General features: G+C 36.6%; 1 protein-coding gene across 5 annotated transcripts in view; it reads left to right on the forward strand.

The window, feature by feature from the left end:
• Window positions 1-21,021, forward strand: part of CASK (calcium/calmodulin dependent serine protein kinase) — a gene marked incomplete at both ends in the record, with an annotated part of 204,646 nt that overhangs the window by 71,763 nt on the left and 111,862 nt on the right. For all 5 annotated transcript variants that reach the window (XM_080613241.1, XM_080613243.1, XM_080613244.1 and 2 more), the window contains 3 exons: window positions 12,123-12,228; window positions 17,233-17,310; window positions 18,220-18,292. In XM_080613241.1, the coding sequence (XP_080469367.1) occupies window positions 12,123-12,228; window positions 17,233-17,310; window positions 18,220-18,292 (257 nt within the window). The remainder of the gene's footprint in view (window positions 1-12,122; window positions 12,229-17,232; window positions 17,311-18,219; window positions 18,293-21,021) is intronic.

Below are 21,021 nucleotides of genomic sequence, written 5' to 3' on the forward strand. Positions count from 1 at the left end.
ACAGGTATATAACTCATCCCCTTCCTGTAGTGGCATGTATACCCCTCCTTGCCTCAGTTTCATGTCTTCCTGTGCCTACTGCAGTACTCTGGAAAAATAAGAACATGGTTGTACATCGTGAGACACACTGAACAGGTTGTTTCACCAGGAGAGGTGTGGGAACTGTGAGGGAAGGCAGGTCAAGAACTAATATTTGCTTCCTCCTTCAAGGAGTGTACATCTTGTGCAACTAAGTGTGCTTCAGATTATTTTCAGGATCAGGACAATGGTGCATTCAACCTGAGGGTCATGGGTTGTCATGTTAAGACATTGGTTTGGTTTTGTTGTGTAGACAGGAAGGGTGGTCTAAAGAATCTGTGGAATGGGTCAGAGGTCTCTCAAGTCAGCTGATCTATGTGAGTGTTACGTTTACATTTCCAAGTAACCCATCATGTCAATGAAATTCTTAATCCTGGTGGTATTTGGTGGTATTTAATGTAGACAGATTTATTTACTTTTTTTTATGACTTGTGAGGAAAGGAAATTTGGTTCTTTCTTTTAACAAAAGAACTTTCTGAATTGTTTTTTTCCGGTGGTCTTATAAAGCTCTGTTTTGCAGAGAGGATGTAGATTATTATCAGTTATTTTACTTCCATGGACTTCTGAAATCTAATAGTAGACATATGCTTTGACCATTTAATATATGCAAGCTTATTGTTGCTCTTGCACTTCAGAGCAAGAAAAATGAGCAGAATTTATAAGGTTCTGTTCTTACTCTAGTTGATCATCATTTCACATTTAGATACCAACAAAAGAAAATGAATCTTATGCTGAGCATGCAGGAGTGAGATAGTACAGGTTAGTTGTTGAAACAAATTTGAGTCAAGCCTTTTAACCCCTGAAGAAGTTTCATTCAGTTCTGACAATGTTTACATGCAAGTACTATGAGTGTAAGTACTTAAATAGTCTTTTCTTTGTCAAGCAGGAGGAGGAATCCATTATCCCCAGCTGGTTACTGCAAAGCTTCATAGATTGATGTCAGTCCTCTGTGTCCCTTCACTGTGACAGTGAAGGAAATTGTTGTATATTCCCTATGTGGTTCTTGCTCTTGGTATCACCTGGATTTTCAGAGGCAGTGGGAAACTCCCTTAGAATTTAGTTAAAAAGCCATGCAGATACACTGTTTCCAAGTGTGTACCTCCTACTTTCTCATATAATTTCCAAGTTCAGAGACTGGATTAGGTGACCTAACTGTTTCTAACTCAATATTTCCAAAGTATGAATTTTAGGTATTTTTTTGTTCTTTGCTGATCACCAGATAATAAAGAAGGGAAAGGAAATACTGTTTTCTTAATACTTAGGTGAGATTAAAGAAGTAACCTCTTCATATCTGTATTGATGAAGATGAGTTGCTCTTTAAATACCATGAGAAGTGTGTGAATATTATGAAAGAAAATATTTCTCTGATGACCTTTAGTTATGATCCAAATCAGTTTACAGGCAAAATTGTCATTGGATAGGTTCTTTACAGGGATATGTTACCTCTGTCACTTATGTTTGTCAGAGAAAAAAGCATGAGTGATGATTTGTAAAATCTTGCAGTATTTTCAGCTTGTTGTACAAGCGAAGTTAGGCAAGCTAAAACCTTGTTCCTACAGCTGTGACTTGGATGTTGCTAGAAACAAGTTTGAGCTCAGGTGTGCTGGTTTCATCACCAGTGTTACATTTTTATGGAATGAAAGGAGGAATATATTTTAAGAGCACTAGTTTCAGAGGCTTGGAGGAATATTGCAACTGCACAAGCAGAAAAGGGAAAAAGTACTCTTTTAAAGCTTTGCAACTTTAATAGACAGTATTTAAAAGTATTTTATGAATACGTGGAAGTAACAAGTCTAGTTAAAACTTTGGTTCTTAGCATGAAATTCTGAAATTCTGGTAAAGAATACATTCTCTAGTGCTGCACAACTGTTTTGCACAACTGTTTTGCACAACTGTTTTACACAACTGGGTATGTAATCACAGAATGGTTTGGGTTGGAAGGGACCTTAAATGTCGTCTAGTTCCACCCCACTTGACACAAGCAGGAATATCTTCCACTAGACCAGGTTGCTCAAAGCGCCTTATTGTGTCAGTTAACAAAGGAAAGGGGGAGGGGAGAAATAAATCTATGACTTGAGGTAATAATTGCAAAGAGAAGCATGTGCAGAAGTGGAACAGAGCAATGAGTAATCCTGGATTACTACTGCTTGAAAAGAGTTTTCTCGTTCCTGACATTGTTCTGTCGCTGAACCAGAAAACAGGTTTTGTTAAGGTAATTGTTCTCCAGCATTCAGACATTACTCTGCTACAGGACTTCCTAGCTGGACAGAATCAGTATCATCCTTAAAATTTGCTAGTTATCTATTACTCAGGGTGCATCTCCGCAGTGCACTGTAGATGCTGTTTGCCCTCTAGTTCAGCGTGCTGTGAAGGGAGATTTCAGCACTCAGGCTGTTTCAGTACAGCAGCATATAAGGCATCTTGTGCTGTTTTACCTGAAAAATCTGTCAAGTAACCTGTGTGGCATGCCACCGCTGCCACGAGTAAAATGTTGTCACTCACTGAGCTATGTGACATTACAGAATTAACTCCATCGGAGTAGATTGAAATTTTAGATGCTGGTTTTGGCTGGGTTGTCTAGACTAGGTATGGGCAAAGTAGACTATTTCCTTTCTAGCACCAGTGAGCAACTGGTTTCGCATTAGCTATGCGGAGCCCACAGTTCAGGCAGGGCCTAAGAACGTTCGATGAAAGCAAACAAACAAGTAAATTTTGTCTGTATGAGAAGCGTCTTAAGCAATCACTTCCCTCTTCTGAGTGCCTTTGGACAGGTACTCTGTTTCTGCCCATAGTGTTCAACAGTGTAATGGATTGTTTAATGCTAGAATAGAAGTTAGGGAGAGTTTATCTCAACTAGCTGAATTATGAGTAGATCTCCTTTGTGTCTTTAAAATTCCAGATTTTTTTTTCCTGTAAAATTGAGATCCTTTGTTAGTATCAAAAAGCAGGTTTCCCTCTCATTATGTTAAGGTAGAGGCTAAACAACAAAATAAAAGACATTTCAGACAAAAATATAACTGCAAATGTTAGAATGATCAGCAACGATCAAGTGACATTCTTGAGAATATTTCATTGCCTTCAAGGGCACTTACTTCATGTAATGTCATTACAGTTTAGTACATGAGTACTAAAAATTCATTTAAAGGACTGTAAAGTCTAACCTTTAGCTAAATTGATCTGCTAAGTGAATTTTGGCCAAAATATTAGAGAGATGTCAAAGTCTGGTGTAAAAATTTTATACCAATCTAAATTCAGCGTTGATAATGATGCTGTTAGCACATTCTGAGATATACATTACCTATATTACTCTGGCCAAAGGCTGAAGAGAAAACATAAACACACACATACATCCATGCACACACCTGTGCAGCAAAAATATCCCTGGAAACAAGCAAACAAAACACAAACCAGTAAAAACCACTGTGTTATTTAACTTCGAAAAGGAGAAATTGTAGAGATTTAAACTACACTATTTGCAGGTGCTGTCTTTCTAACACTTTTTGTCAGACTTCAAAGCAATAAATACACTCTTCTGTTATTGTTTTGTGGATTAAACAAAGAACTTATGTGTTGTAGTTGTGTAGTACAGTTATTGATGTGTGCAGTGTAGATTACTGGTGTAGTCGTTAGCTCTGAATGGTTTCTTAGGTGTGGAGGAGAAAATGGTTTTCCAGAGAATCTGGATAAAAGGGTGCTTAGCCCTGGATATACCTTAATCATTTTAGTGTGGCCTACTTTGTTGTTGTTGTTGTTCTTAGGTCTGAGCTGTAATCATTATTAGTCAGATCAATGGCATAAAACTAGCCAAACGTAAAGCTCTCCGCTGCTAAATAAAAGCAGCCACCTTTTGTGTTCAGTGGCTGACTACATACCAGAGCAAAGTAGGAGCTCTGTTGCCATCTAGTGAGAAATCTATAGGTACGCATGTTGACTTGGAGTTGCACAAACAGGAAGTTACCGAGAGGGAAGAGAAATAGGACCTGACTTACAGCTTTGTTTTCAATTTGAGTTTCAGTTAAATGTATGAAGCTATAAAGCTACTGTAAGTTAGATTTCACAGTATTATCAGGAAATGCTAGTGCTTTTAGTTATCTGACATCTTTACTCTTAGGAGGAGGAATGCAATGTCATAGACAGTCGTGATTTGACATATTGTCAAACATTTGCTGCTGTTGAGATGAGCAATGCTGCTGTAATCTGACCATTTGTTTTTATTGCTCTGCTGTCAACACTATTGTGCTCATAAGTGTTTGTGCAGATACCCAGAACTAGCCAGAACTAGTCTGGTTGAAAAATAGCTCTTTGGGGAGACAAAAAATGATTGTTTGCAGTCAGGTTGATTCCTTGATTCTGTTTATTGTGCAGTTGCACAAGTAGTTGCACTAGCATGAAGCAGAGACATAGTGCAGGAGGGGAGAATGAATTGTCAGGAGAGGAAACAATTGCTACTTTAAATAGGACTGCTGGTTTTAAGAGTTTACCGGTTAGTTTTCACTACAAGAAAGAACAGTCAGTGTAACTATGAAATTATGACCTTTCAGTAATTTGAATAAAGACCACTGTGACCTTAGAGCTGAGCATTTTGCCAGTTCAGTGCTCCAGCCAGCATGTAGCATTCTTTATACCAAATACACACCTAGTGTCTAATTTTGTGTTTTTTAAAAGAAGTTTCACAACGTGTTCTGACACGGAGCTGCTGCGCATACCTTTCCGATTCCCTCTGTTAAAGAATTCATTGTATCACAAAGTGTTTAAAATTGTGGTCTGTAGCATAGCAACCCGTGGTCTGTAGTTATTGTGAAGGTGCTGTGTTTCAGGCTATTATGCAGTGCTGCATAACAGGTGGGAACATGGGATTTAATATAATAGTTATCAGTAGCGAGCCCACTTTCATAATTTGATTGATCACAACCTGAAAGTCAATGACTATTTTCAATTTCCTTTCATTAATTATTGAAGACAGCAATGTTGGGAGAAAAGGAAAGTGCCTCAGATTTTACAGCAGAGGTTCCAAAATGTTTCTAGCAGCAACTTCCATTTCTGTTTGTCAGTTCAAACTTGTGACACAGAGAGCTCTCTATTCCTTTATAAATTAATTTATGGCATTTATAACACTACCTTTTATTATCATGTCCCTCCTTTTTATGAAACATTTCTGAAACAGCTATGTTGCACTAGTTCAAAATACCGATTGTGCATCTAAAAAAGAATAATCCAGGAGGTGTTGGTTTCACTTTTATGTGCTTCCCTCCTCTTGCTCTGTTGCCCTACCTCACTGAACCTGCTGTTGAGTATAAACTGAGAGGACGTAGAATGTAGAAAATCTCACAGGAGAGAGATCCAGACTTTTTTCCTGCTTGAGAAAGATTGGATTTGAGGGGGTTTTAATTGTGGTGGGTGCTTTGTGAAAAGTTGCTAAGAATTATCTTTTAATTATATTTTGGTTTAATTATCTTCAATAGGCAGCTGTTATTCTTTCAGACATTCCTGAACATTTTTATTAGTTCAAATTGATCCATTACCTAAAATATGCTGTCTTATTTATGAAGCATTGCTTATTTCTATGCCAATAAAAAATAGGAAATAAGTAAAAAAAGGCAGGGTTTGCTTTCATGGGCACGACTATGCAAACTAACTTAAGGTGTCTGTTAGATATGTGATTCTGGACAAGTCTGGTGAATATATCAGAAGTCGTGAGAGAAAAGGCAAGGAAAGAGTTTTTTCACACCCAATTTCGTGTTCTACATAGCTGATGGAGTATAAACTGAGGAAGGGAAATTGCCTTTTAAGTCTCCCAAGGCACCAGCTCCAGCTAAAAAGCCATTAACGTGTTTATATTTATGTCCAAACACTGACAAAGTAGAGTGGAAAATGGAAGTTATTCAGAATTTAGTGAGCGTCCATAAAGTCTGATTCCACAAAATGAAGATTTCCATAGGTTTCTGCATGGGGGCTCAGAAATGTCTTCTGGTTGTTGACTGCTAGCTGTAACTGCATTTTGGTTTTCTTTCTTCATGTCATTCTTTCGTTTCCAAACATTCCAGTAGCATTAAAACAAAAGATACTAACAGAGGATGGAGTGTCTCACAATGTCATTGTAATTATTGATTACCATGATGTTTTTATCAAGGGCCACTCACAAGCTATATGCATGTTTCTCTTTTTTTGTATGTTTTTGTTAAGGTACAGATTGATATGCAATAAAAAAATTGATGACAGTAGAAACATTTGCAGGGAAAGGTGTGTACTTGTGCTTGTACTTGTATTTTTTGACATCCTAAGGAGCTCCAAATTCAGACTTTCACAGTCTTATTTGCTTTCTTTTTCCATGTTCCTTTCCTTTCTTACTTTAAGCCAGTTGAGACTGCTCACTGAGCCATCTCACATGCCAAGACTGCATGACACTGAGCCAGTGGGGAAAAAATAAATGAATGTTTTTTGTTCTTTTTTCACTGAGTTAACACTGAAATGGTTCGCTGTGTGGTGTGACAAGCTCCAGGCTGCTGCACAGTGGAACAGAGGGCAAGAATGTGTGTGGGATGAAGGGAGAAACAGCCAGCAGTTAAATCAGCTTGGCTACCAGGGAGCTTTAGCCACCCCAAAGTGTGTGGGAGGGGAGGCAGGAAAGCTTTTACTACTTGTTGAAACAAGGAGTCATTAACTGGTCAGATGTATGCGTGATGAGGAGTCAGTCACATATCCCAGGAAGGCATTCAGTGTGGTTTTAATTAAGAGAAAGGGGAATACTCTCTTGTAGCAGAGGGGTGGGTGTGTTGAAAAAAAAAAAAAAAAAAAAAAAAAAAAAAGAAATATCTTTGGGGCAGAAACATCGCTGTGGTTCTGTAGTATAGGAGCCTCATTGCCAGTGTCAATGTAAGATGTTCCCACCTCAGACTGCTCATTCCTGTTGCAGTGTGTTGGCTGTGCTGAGAGCTTTTATGACTTCTTTGCTATATTATTAGAATAATAAAGCCTTAGAGTGATTTTTCACAGCGGAGCAAGGATGAGCAAACAGAATGGGGACAGGGAAAAATTTTAAGCTAGTATTGCTCTGAAAGTTCACCTGGTTTTGGAAGTGTGACCTCAGGTACAGTATGATTGGTTAAACTGCAGTTTGCTGTTGTGAAGGATGTCGTGTGCTTGTTATGTGCTGTCTTGAGGCAGAGGTGTTATAGCTGTGTGCTCAACTTGGAGGTAGTCTACTCTTTTGGAACCCTTTGAAGCATAGTGTCTAGTGCAGTCTTGGCTACTTGGAAATGGAGCAAACCTGTATTAAATGTAAGTTACAAGTAAGTTACAAGTTTTGAGCAATGAGAAGCTGCAGGGATAGCTTCTATGAGTAGAGGCTTACAGCCACCCTGTGCCTAGATAGAGCTAGTTCCTGACAGCTGCAACTGACCAGAGCTGAACCCCTCAGACATATGTGTGGCACTTCTGGGAAGATACATTTGAGGAAGGGTAGTGAACACTGGAATGAGGCATGGGGAATCTGGAACAAAAAGAGGGGAATACCAAGATCAGGGAAGGAGGTTTGCTGTGTCAAAGCAGCAGGTATCCTCTGCAGCCTGTGGAGGACCAATTTTGGAGCAGCAGAAAGTGTGAGAAGGAAGGAACAGCAGAGAGGAACCACCATGTACTGACCCCCACCCCCTGCACTGTTCAGAGTTGGGGTAGAGGAGTCTGCAGAGAATGGGTGAAGTTGAGCATGAGAAAGACTGTTATATCCAAGTTGTGCCTGGAGAGCTAATCCTTTAAGGGACTGACCCTGGAGAATCAAAATGCTGTATATTTAAAAATTACATATCTTCCATCTTGCTAACTTGATACCATCCTTCTCCCCAAAAGATGTGACTGCTACAGTCTCTGCATGTCAGTTTCAAGATGTTAAAATGGTGCTATAACCCAGGCAGCTAGAGAGCACCTAATTCTTCCATGCTGTAGGATAGAAAGAGCATACTTTCAAAATACATTCAGTATGTCTGAGATGTTTTAAAACCTTGGGTATCAGATTTTGAAAGGAAATTAGGTGTTTGCCAGTATTGCCAGAGATGTGTAGGATGTTTGGTAGTTAACTCCCAAGGAAATTTTAAATGATGCTAATGTGTTATATTTTCTGTCAAAGACTGGTATATCTTTCTCTACAGTTATTTAGAGCAGTTACCTTTTTAGTGCTTCCAGCAAGCCATTTTCAGTGTAGCTATCCAAACACAGGACTGCATTTTCTCTGTGTGGCAATTATCACTGGGAATTCCCTTTTCTATCTTATACTTTCCTATTTATTACAGAAGTCTTGAACTTTCATGCGATTCCAACAATTTCAGTGCCTCTCTCTAAATAATTAGCTATGTATAAAATGGAGACTTTATTGTTTCCAGTTGCTAAAAACACCTCAAAGTTTTGTGAAGAAACTGAAATTCCAGAATATTTATTGGTAACAGTGGTGTAAAATGAAAACTTTTAAATGTTTTTCAAATTATGATATAAAGTATCAAACTATGTGTTAAACAACCTAAATGAAACACCTAATTTTTCTTCCTATTTCTGCTTCTGTAACAATACCTTTCATGCAGTCAGCAGAGAAACTTTTAAGGTTTGTGCTTTTAAACCTTGGTCTTCTATTTATTGCTGTTGTCATTAATGTTTCATTTGAAAGAAGTGCTGACAGAGGAGGCTTAAAGTATGGACCAGAAAGCCATTTCTTCAGCCATATCAACAAAAGAAGCATGAATAAATGAAGTGTTCAAAAAGGATTCGAATATAAAGTAAATTAGTCCAGCAATTGAAATATGACAGGTTAGTTTAGTTTTCTGAGATGTTGTCTTGCCTTAGGGTATGTCCTCTTGGGTAAATTTTGTTTCTTAGCAAAGGAGACCATTCTAAATCAGATACATAGCTATTAATAAATGGTACAAGTCATCACTTGCTGCTTGAAGCTAACTTTTAAAGCCAGCTTACTTTATTGGCAGATTCTAGAGTTTTCATGAAGCTCTTTTAGGTGTTTTGAATGTGAAAGGCTTATTCTCATATGGGATGTGTGGGACCTTTATTATTACACAACTTGGCTGAAATACTGAGCACAGGTTTAGAAAACTTAACAGGAGGTAGCAAATAGTTCATACAATGTTATATTCAACATGATAAGTTACAGGTATTACAATGGGTCACAAGATGATAATGGGATTATTCTTAAGAAATCTTCAGTCACCTTCTTGCAGCCAAACATCTCTTTGGTTTTGTGTTGTATTCAGAACTGGAACAGTATCTGTAGGCACCTGGAATTTTATTTACCTGTTTAGGAACGTGTGGAGGTAAAATTCAATTCAGTCTGGTAAAAGCGTTTGATAAAGGATTGAGTACATGCTGATGTCATTTTTTAAGTGAAAACAGTTAAATGTAAGTGCCATCTCTGCCTATTCTCGCCCCTCCCCTTTCCTTTTTACTGGTCTTAAATATGACATATTTTGGCACTTCGGTCACAGTCCAAATGGACTTCAGGCTCCGTCATCTCTTTTCTACTATGGGGCTGTGTTGAATCAATGTGGTATGTACTCGTCTGTCTTTCTATACCTAGTTTTCTTCTTCCTTAATAGGTCTACTCTAAAACATCCCTGCTGTTTTTAAAATAGGACTTTGTTCTTCTCTTGGCCCCAAGACCTCTTAGTCATACAAAACCTTGTTGTATGACTTCTGTTTATTTGGGTTTTTTCCTGTCTGGAGTTATTATTTTCCACTTTCCATTTATCCTTCCTCTGCTGCTGACACTTATTCTGTGAGCAATTGTTTCACTTATGCAGTATTACACAAAGGAACAAGGTAAATGGCAGCATATGTTTTCTTCCTCACAGTTCTACTTCTCTTCAAAATATAAAGAAGGTCCACAGGAAATTAATAAAATAAATGGCCAAAATAAACTATTTTGAACACAGTTTTTACAATTTTACAATTTTTGCTTTAAATAAAACAGTTTTTCTGTAGTTTCCTATTGGACTTGCACTTTGCTTTCCATCTAAAATGAGTATCAGATACCATGGTGAAGTGTGATAACATTAAAGCTGTTATACAATAAGAGACAAAAGCAAGGTGTTCTCTGAAGTCTGTCATCATTCACAGAATCCCAAAATTTTCTATTCTCTTACGCTATCTGTTGTTATGCTTACCTGTGATTCCACTTAGGAAACCCTGGATGTGTACTTCAGAGAAAGACAAGGAGAACCTCACTACCTAGAAAAGAGATGGTAATCATTTAGTCAAATCAATGCCAAAGTGTGATGGAAGGGAATGTTAGAATGTGGTTTTAGTAGTTACTCTTCATGAAGGTGGTATAAAAACTGATATGCCAGTATTTTGAACAGTGAAAGACATACTGCTGCTTTATTTCTTGATAGAATTTCATCTTTCTATAAACGACAAATTTTATGTTGATGTCTTCATTTAAATTTATTCTGCGTCAATGAAAGACAGTTACTCACTTCTTTTTGCTGCTCTGTTTGCACTTCCCAAGAGGACATTACATAATGGTTTGGAAGGGGTTGCTCTGCTCATTTTGCTTTTAGATTATATTTCCAAGGATGTGAGAGAAGTAGCGCATAATGCAACTGTAATGTGAAAGTTCTAGTAACAAAATTTGCACTTTCTGAGTCTGTTTTTTTCCCAATTCAGTCATCTCCAATTTCTGATCATTTCTGTTGAATTTATAGATGACTAAAAGAGCAGAAGTCTAGCATAAATCTGAGTAAGCTGTTAAATGCTTCACATGAAAGAATGTTCATATTGCTGCTCAAATATTTGAATGTTATTGATTCATGTTAGAAATGTGGTAAGGCACATATGAAAACAGTGCATTAAAATTTCTATGTAGCATAGCAACACAATGGTAGCCATTCTCAAATGAAGAAACCATATTTATATTTTCCCATACATACATATGTAGGCCATTCTTGAGCTAATCACCTATATGGAAAAAAAAAAAGAAAAGTAAAGATGTCCATTTCAGAATTAATGAAGTAATACTTCTCTTCTCAAATTATCATCATGGTTATTCATTCAGGATTTTGCTATTCCTCTAAATATTAGTGGTAAATTGAAAGGAAAAAGAAAAACGAAAAGTGTAAGGATGATTAAATAGCAAAAATACCAAATGGTTTAAACAAAGAAGAAAGAAAATTGAATCAGTGCGGTTTGGTTTTTTTGCATTTCTATACTAGCAGATGGATTGATCTGTGATCAGAAAAAGTAAAGAGCATTGTTAAAATCTCTCAAGCTTTGAAAGATGTCACAGTGGTTTATGCTCTTTATTCAGAACCGTTTATGCTTTACTCCCTCTTATGTAGAGCAGAGCTGCAAGCTAATATATGCTGGTTAAAATTTATGCCAGTGTCATTTCATATTTGTGATTAAAAAAAAGGAAATCACTATTAAAGAAGTAAACTTCAAGAACTTTAAACATAAGAAAAAACTTTTTTACTTAGGAGGGTAATCAGATACCGGTATAGGTTTCCTGGACAGGTTGTAGAGTCTCCATTCTTGGAAGTGTTCAAAACCCAACTGAATGTAGTTCTGGGCAACCTGCTGTAGTTAATCTTGCTTTGAGCAGAGTTATCACACTAGAGACCTCCAGGTTTTAATAGTTCTGTAGTGAGGTGAAAGAGCCTGTCTTCTATATTTGGAGATAATTTTGCAATGATGTATGTTCAGGATTAAAATCTTGGTGTAATCTGCATATGTGCACTAAAGGAATTGGTTACTGTACAGTTCTTCAGATTATGACCAAAGAGATCTTTTGTTAATAGTTCAAATCAAGAAAACCTATTAAGTTTTGTATGTTTGTATTTTGGTATCTATGGGAGTTTTTAAGTTTGAAATGAAGTTCTGAAGGGGAATAGTTAAATATTATCTCATCAGTGTTCTTTTCTAATAAACTTTTTAATCTTCATAATTTCAGATGTGTACATCTTTCTTAACATCATGTTCTAATTGTTTCTGGGTTTTTTTTAATTCATCATCTTGAATATATAGTTAATATACTACCTTACTATCTTCCACAGATCTGAAGAGAGAAGCCAGTATTTGTCACATGCTGAAGCATCCTCATATTGTTGAACTATTGGAGACGTACAGCTCAGATGGAATGCTTTATATGGTGTTTGAGTTGTAAGTTTCTCGCATTGATTTTACCTTTCTTTGTTGTTATTTGCTAAATAAAATCCTAAAAGTATGTCTGATTTCACCTGCTTGTTTTGTGACAGAAGTCTTGAGTGCTATCAAATATTTATTTCTGGCAAGTACAGGTTGTCCCAAATAAAAACAAGTTGTCACAGTGGCTAAATGGCTAATGTCAGACTGATTCTTCATAGCATGCTTTCTAAGGGCAGACTTCATTGATGGCTGCTGTGTCCCTAATAGGGTACATGAGAACAAGTTAAAAATCTGCTGATAGTTTTCATCTTTGAGTAACTAATGGCATTCTATTCCAATTGTGAAGTTTTATTTGGTTGTTGTGGTGGGTTGGTTTTTTTTTTTCAGAATATTGTTCCTTTAGCACTGCTTTTCCATTTACTAGATAAGAAAAGAAAGCTTATTGGAGTATTTAAGTATTCTTGTGAATCAGTATATCTGTTCACATCATATGGAAACAGTCATTTGACTGAAAGATAAGTTTTGGAAGCTTGAATGTAACAGTTTAGTTACCATTGGCATAAGGAAGGGTGAACAAAATAAGAGTTTTCAGCAATGGACAAGTATTTTTAGTAGACAATAAGAAACAAAAGGGAGGGCAGCCCCTAAATTGACACATTCCTTCTTTCAGGGAAAATTATCTATCCTCCTTCAGTTAGGTGTTAGCTGACTGGGAAGGACAAAAACAAACATGCAGAATGCTAATTTGTGCATTTTCCATATTTGATCTTCCTTCTCTCCTATGTACCTATGAGCTCTTCTTTTTATGCTCCCCATACATGTGTTTCTAGTGTGCCTGGGCATGTGTGCTTATACCTCTTTAATTTCTCAGATCTTTCTGCATAATGTTTTCTGATACTTTTGTCCTGCTTATGTTGGAGCAAGCCACATCATGCTAGTGTGTTAGGTCTAATTAGCATGTCCACTAGACCCAAGAATTTGTCTTGAGATGTGCACTCAATTCCCACATCTTAGTTTTACCATTCAGGTAGAGAAAAATTTAGGTGGTAATAGCAAAACGAATGATATAAAGCTGAAAACTGTTGCTTGAAAGTCAACGTCTTTTTTGACGAATTTATAAACTTGTGGTTGTGTGAAATAACTGGTTTATGGTTTCCTTTCTGTAAGTTTTATTCAATACTTTGGTCTTTATTTTGTAAATCCCAAAGCGTGGACCGAGGAGCTTTAATTATCCTATTATGAAATAATTATGTACACCTTGGGGAGACATACTGCGATAATTAACGAGATTTTGAAATGGAAGAAAGGGTTTGCTTCTATTTTTACCATGCTGGTAGTTCAGAAATATGAGACAAAAGCAGTAATTGTTTTTAATGACAGGCCTATTATCATTTATGTTTGTATACATAAAAAATAAGTCTGAACAATTACCATTACTACACAAATACTGTACCTGACTTCAGGCTACATGAGAGAAGGAAACACGAGGCTAAATGATGTGAAGGATCATAATTCTTTACCATTTCACAGTTCTTGTCTGCCTTGTACACTACAAAACATTACTCTTTTGTAACAAACACTGAAAGAAAATGAGACAGGAGGAACACCTGTTCTCAAAATGCAGCAGGGAATGGAAGAGTTGAGGGCACAATCCATTATGCTTGAGGGGATGCTTTGGTAAAGTGATTCAACAGAAGACCAATGTTTGCTGTGGATTAAGACTGTGTTGTCTGAGTTTAATTGGGTTAGTGACATAATAACAAACTTGTAGTTAGTAGGAAAGCACCTCTGTATTTCAGGTAACTTACTTTTCCGCATACTGTTTTCTGTTTGTGATGCTGTTATTATAACAAATTTAACTGCTTTGCAACAGAGTTGTCAGTAGTAAAGTGTATTTTATTAGGGTCTGTTTATTCTGAAATGACAGAAAAAGAGAAGAGAGTACAGATCTGCAAGGAGCTATAAGCCCAGCTGGTGATAGGGTATTAATGGACCAGCAGGTGCTTTGCATGGAAATGAATGCAGGTCCAGCACATGAAATGTACAGAATAACCAAACCTAAAACTTTCTGGTATCAGTTGCACATAAATAATACATAGGTCCACTACTTTTTCATAAGCTGTGAGCTACATGGAGCAGCTGCTACAGTGACCCTGAATATCTGGCCAAATCTATTGTTACAAAAAAAGTACAAGTTAAATAAGCAAATGTAGCATATATCTGATAACAAGAGATTGTACCTCCCAGGAGAAAACACAATCTGTGCACAATTTTAATTCTTTTTTTAAATAAACATTTAAAAAATCAAGTCACAATTCTTAGAAGCGCTGATGAACATGAGCAGTAGCAATGAAGTTTAACACAAAAAAAATGGCTATGTTTTTAACCAGTATTTATACACAAATTCAAGCAGTGTTTAGAATAGGACTATTGTGTCATGTTTCCAGTAGGTTGCCATTAGCCATATGGTAGAAGCAGTTGGTTATAATAGATGAAATGCATGTGTAGAGTAGGAAGTAGATGCTGTACTGGAAAGTCTTATTCCTGAAGTAAAGTTATTATTTTAAAAGTATTTATAGTAATTACATCATAAGTGAGAGAGTATATGCCTGTGTTAAGTGATTTCCCCCACGTGCAGTCCAGCTGCTCCCCAGAAGAATGAGCTGTGTATAGGAAATAAGAGTTTCTGTACTTTTTTGGTCTAAATTTTCAGAGGTTACTATGTAGGGCTCTGAGAAAAAATAAATACTATATTTTTATGTTAATTTATGAGAGTTTATTTGTAGTAAGTGAAGATACCAAGCATATCAAAACTGTCCAAGTGAGAGAGAAAATGCTGTCGTGCACAAACCATCAGTCTTTCACCTTTGGGGGTTGGAGCTAGATGATCTTAAGGTCCTTTCCAACCCTAACCATTCTATGAACATATATGATACACAAAGCTCAGTAAACTCAGTTACAAGTAACATGCCCAGTCTTTTTCTTCTTTTTTTTTTTTTTTTTTTTTAAGGAATAACTCAGTTCCCTAAAGTAGTACTTTCTTATTCTTCATAAATAGATTAAGTTGTAGGTAACATCTTAATAGGTCATCTGCAAATTCAAAGCTCTCATACCTTGATATTAAAATGTAGATCTCTTCTGAAGTATACTGTTTATTCTTCAGAGACTATTAGCCTCAGAACAGATTTCTGCACTTAATACGACTCTGAAGTAAACTTTCTGGGAAGATGGCAACTTATCAGCTTTATGAAGAATAATAGAATGATTGTCAAGGTGCACAGTAGCAATGATCAGAGCTATATAGAAAGTAACATTTATCTAAAGGGCTGAGATCCAGGCACAGTTCTGCTAAAATTATGGCAAAACCAGTACTAGAATATGGGAAATTGGGGGATATAGCTCCTAGTAATACCAAAACAATTCAGATGTGGTGGTGGTGCCTGTTGACTTCCTGTTCAGAGGTGCTTTAGCTGCCTCTCCCAGTGCTGTAAATAACATAAACCATCCTAGTTTATGTGGCTTCCATGAGTGCCCTCTACTGGTATCAGGTGATTCTCTCTCTTAAATTACAAGTGTGCTGTAATTTTACCAACATTTTTTGTCTTCAGCATGTATATAGTTTACTTTAGTGGATTTTAACTTAAATCTTTTATTTTTGTGGTTTTCACTTGCCTAAAGCTGATAGGCTTCATGAAACCTTGAGACTGCCTGATCTATCTCAAATCTTTAATGCTCTTATATCATAGAATCATAGAATCACAGAATGGTTTGGGCTGGAAGGGACCTTAAAGATCATCTGGCTCCAACCCCCCTGCCATGGAACATCTTCCACTAGACCAGGTTGCTCAAGGCACCATCCAGCCTGGTCTTCCAGGGCTTTCAGTTTTTGCGAAGTCATCTTTTATGTGGTTGTGATATTGCTGAATTTTTACTCTGTTGGTGCACTGAACTTTCTGGGGTTTCTTAAGACTGAGGCTAACTCTTGCTTTTCCTGCTGAAATAAGGACAAAATCTCAGCTAGATGAAAGTTTTCAATAAATTCAATATCAATAAATTCAATAAATTTCAATAAATTCAATATCATTGGGGTGATTTAAGCCCTAATTATACACAAATTAAAATCTACTCTTAAAATAAGGTTGTCTTGAAAAAGTCATTGAAGTCAGAGATTAAAATATATCTGCCACATTTTTGTGATTTTTCAGATCGACAGAGTTCATCTTAATGAAATAAAACCCTCACACATTACTGCCCACAGTTTGTAGCATTAAGCTTTTAATTTAAACTAATTTAAAAATATTTGCAAAAGAAATCAAACTGCCACTTACTGTTACAAAATTTAAATTAAAAATGCTGGTATGTGTAAGCAGGAGAAATACATGTTAAAGACCATTCTGATTATAAACAGTTCAATAGAAGAGTTAGTGTAAATGACAGACTTGGCTCAGTGTCTTAGCAACTATTGATAACTGCTAAAAATCTTGAGTGCCTCTGAATCTTTATTCATTGGTATATTATAACAAGTCAGAGTGAAATTAGTCTTCTAAAGAGTTCTGCTTTGTGAGAATGATGCCTCCTAATTTTTGGTAGTCAAACATACATTTTGTACGTTCTACAGTGCTTGGTGTGGAGCTCTGGTTTCAGTTTTCTTTCCCATCTAGCTGAAATAAATTGTTGAGAGGAAGCACTGAAAGGGAGATTAATATGAGGGTTTTTTCCCAGTGAGCTATCTAAATCCAGACTTATGTTGTTCTCATTGAACCTGACTCCATTGCTGCTATATAGTATCATGTATAGTGCAGCACAATGCACTGTTTTATGACATGAGGACCATAAAACAGTTAACCTGTGGCAAGCCATATTGTATTTGATTGCCTATTAAATGCTTTTTCAGTTATTAATGCATTGTACCTGTATCCAGAGTATTTTATATAATTCCAGTAAACTGATCTTTTTGAGCCTTTTTACACAATTAATTGTAGTTATCTGTCTTAAGCACTTTTCCCTTTTTACCTGCAGTATGGATGGAGCAGATCTGTGTTTTGAAATTGTGAAGAGAGCAGATGCTGGATTTGTGTACAGCGAGGCTGTAGCCAGGTATGTATTGTAAATTTAATTAATCACACAGGACACATAAATGGAAAAGAATGGAATATACTGTAGTAGCTAAAAGTTGGAATACTATAAATAATCCTGTTTCAACAGTCTGAATGTTTATTGCAATAATTAGCATAACAAAGGTAGATTTCTGGAACATTTTGTCATTTAGTTGTGCATTTGGATGGGGTTATTGAATAAAATAGTATTTCACGTACAATACTTAATTCTTTGCCTTTTATGGACCTCTCAGACAATGGCATTAGGTGACTTGCCTGATAGATGTGAATTTTACTGCTCTTGCTAGATGCTCTTGCTCATCTTTTATGTATGTATAAATATATGTTTATGTTCACTTTAACTTTTCACTTATGAGGTGAACTAAAATCAAATAGTCTATGTAATTGCAAAAAGGACAACAAAGCCCAATGTCCTCGTGGTATGGTGATTGAGCTCAAAGCCCATGAGATTCTCTAGATTTTTTAGCTGCATAGAAACCAGGTTGGAAAAGATATCAAGAGGCCTCTATTTCAACATCCTGCTCAAGGCAGGGTCAACATTGCATTTGGATCATGTTGCTCAAGGTTTTGCCCAGTGGCGTCTAGAAAATGTCCAAGGATGGAGATTCCACAGCCTTCCTGGGGAGCTTGATCCAGTACATAATTATGTTCCTAGGGAAAGATGCTTCCATATCACCAGCTGGAACCTCCCAAGGACAAGGATTGCCTCGTTCAGCACATATTCATATTCATTGTTATAAACACAAACTCCATTCTACTGAACTCTGTATATTTAAGGTTAAGTTGGTTGATTAGTTTTATATAGTTAGACTCCTAAAACTTAGTTTGTTATGTGTGTATAGTAATTTTTCCTGCAGGTTTGTCATGTATAATGTCTTTGTTTTTTCAGTCATTACATGAGACAGATATTGGAAGCTCTACGTTACTGTCATGATAATAATATAATTCACAGAGATGTGAAGGTAAGGGGTTTAAATACTTTTATTTTTCTTTACCACAATAGTACAAACTACTGAATTTTAATTTCTGTAATTTAGAGGAAGGGAAAAGCTCTAGAAAAGGAAGCTATATTTGCTAAGTGTGTGTTTACTCCTAATGTTTCATGTAAGATTAAAGTCCATCTCTAATTCCATCAATATAGAACATTTAAGAGGTCTTTATTCACAGATTGCATATGCATTTGATTACAACTTACTTTGAGGGTCAATTTAATTTCTAGTTTTTGAATATTCGCATGGAATCTGCTTCAATTTTTTTCTTGTTAGGAAAATGTGTATATAAATTAATTGCAAAAATTAAACTGGCATTGGTAGGTTAATGGCCTCATTTGATAGCATAATGATAGTCTTCATCCAGACTAAGATTTCAGAGAGACATACATGCTTAAATGCTACAAGTTTGGTAGTATTATCTACTTTTTGCAAGCAGTCTTAAACATTTGTTTTTATTATGAAAACTTCTCTAATACAAACAAGTTTGGGAGAAGAAATACAGTGTTTAAGAACAATGTATGTACATACTCTTTTTGATCTGGTTCATTTTGTACTATTTCTATGGATATTTATGGAACTAGCTTGTTTCAAAGTAACTGTAATGTAAGTAATTAGGAGTTTTAACCTAAGTAAATTTGACTCCCTTTAATTTGAATATATATATTCTTTGTTTATATCATTATCTACAATAGGTATTCCCACTTGTTTCTGTGAGAGTTTGCTTTTATCCAAAGTGAGCCAAGCACTGTTGGAATTAATGAGAATTCTGACAAGCTCTGATGGTGCTGTTTGAAAAGTGAAACTTGGGGTTTAGTGAATAGAGATGATTGAGAGAGTGTAAGCTGTCCTTCGAACTTCTACAGGTAGTCTGTGACAGAAGAGACTATGGACACTGAACTGGTGATTTTAATTTAAGGAGTCTTTTGGTCTTGTATACACAGGCATTACAGACCTTTCCCAATCTCTTTTTCCCTTTTTTCTAAAATCAAAAAAATTATTCCATGTAATAGGTTGTTTGGGTTTTTGTAAGTTTGGTATTTTAAAAGTAATTTCTTACAGCGAATTCTAAAGGCAATTTCTTAATTGATGGTAGAATGTCTCATTTTGTTCACTCTTGAAGGTTCTAGATTCCTTTAATTATTCTTTTTTGATACCATATGAGAATTTCAGGATTAATATCATCTTTATGTTGCTGTGTCTTCCTGAAAGCTGCACCTGTTTTGGTTGGACTGTGTTCTTGAACGAAAACAAATTTGAGCTTCAGGGGCCTCTAAGTGTAAAATGGGAATTTGTTTTGCAGTTTATCCAGAGTCTTAAAACTTTGAAATCACTGGCTTTATTAAATATCATCCTTAAAAATAAACCTGTTTAAGTACATGAGCGAGCAAGAATTTTTTCATGTATTGCTTTAAAGTAGTGTAAACCAGCAGCGTTTCATTTTGGCGAAAGCAGTGCTGGACTATAGGGTTTGGGTGTAGAACATATTAAGCTAACTGCAGTGTTCCAGCTCTAGATGTCACTGTAGACATTGCTTTGAAAGAAAGTAGACAAAATGATCACTTTCCGAATTATCTGAATGGATGAAAGTCAATTAATTATAGAAGGTTTTGGGTTGGAAGGGACCTTAAAGATTACCTAGTTCCAACCCCCCTGCTGTGGGGAGGGGCACCTCCCTCTAGACTGGGTTGCTCAAAGCCCCATGCAAGCTGGCTTTGAACGCTTCAAGGGATGGGAATCCACAACTTTCTTGAGCAATCTGTGCCAGTGCCTCACCTCTCTCATCATGCAGAATTTCTTCCTTATACCTAATCTGAATCTACCTTCTGTCAGTTTAATGCCATTCCCCCTTGTCTTATCGCTACATGCCCTTGTAAAAAGTCCCTCTCCAGCTTTCTTTTAAGCCCTTCTTAGGAGCTGGAAGGCTGCTCTTCTTCAGGCTGAACAAGCCCAGCTCTCTCAGCCTGTCTTTACAGGACAGGTGCTCCAGCCCTCTGATCATCTTTGTGGCCTTCTTTTGGCCTTGCTAAATAGGTCTGATACGTGGTTTGACTCCACAACTCGTTGTAAAGTAGGTATGCTTTTATTCAGCGCTGAGGGGCATGGGGGTAGCTCCTGCAAAGTATGCACACTGCAGTGTCGTTTCCCGCTACATTTATCCTCTAAAGTTACACGCCTATACATATTCATGATCTATCCCTGCTTCGTATTATAATGAGCTAAAAGGTCCTTTGCACATGTGCAGTGCCTCCCTGTGGTCATGGGCGAGGTTCTCAGAATGAAGTAAATGAGTCTTCCTCTTGTGAGTAGGGGTCTTCAAGATGAAGTAAACGAGTCTTCCTCTTCTTCAACTTTTCACCTTTGGCACAGTTGGATGCCCCAGTAGTCACACAATTAGCTGAAACCAACCATATCTGTAATTCTTCTGTTAACTAGCAAAGATTTAGAACAGGGTGACCTTCCTGCAAAATTTATTGCAGGATGGGCAAGCAAGGAGTATCTCAAGCTAGCAGATGTTTGGGAGGCTCTGTCTTTGAACTAACTGATAAGTAAAAGGATGGTGTGAAATGTTATGCTTTAGAAGGCTAGTGTGAAACAATTAACTCATGTTTAGTGGGGCCCCTAAATTCCACAGACTTATATCATAGTTTTCTTTCTACAACTTAAGTTAAGCTAAAAAGTACTTTAACTCTATATTTTCC

The sequence above is a fragment of the Psittacula echo genome (assembly GCF_963264785.1).
Source record: "Psittacula echo genome assembly, chromosome: 3".
Lineage (NCBI taxonomy): Eukaryota > Metazoa > Chordata > Aves > Psittaciformes > Psittacidae > Psittacula > Psittacula echo.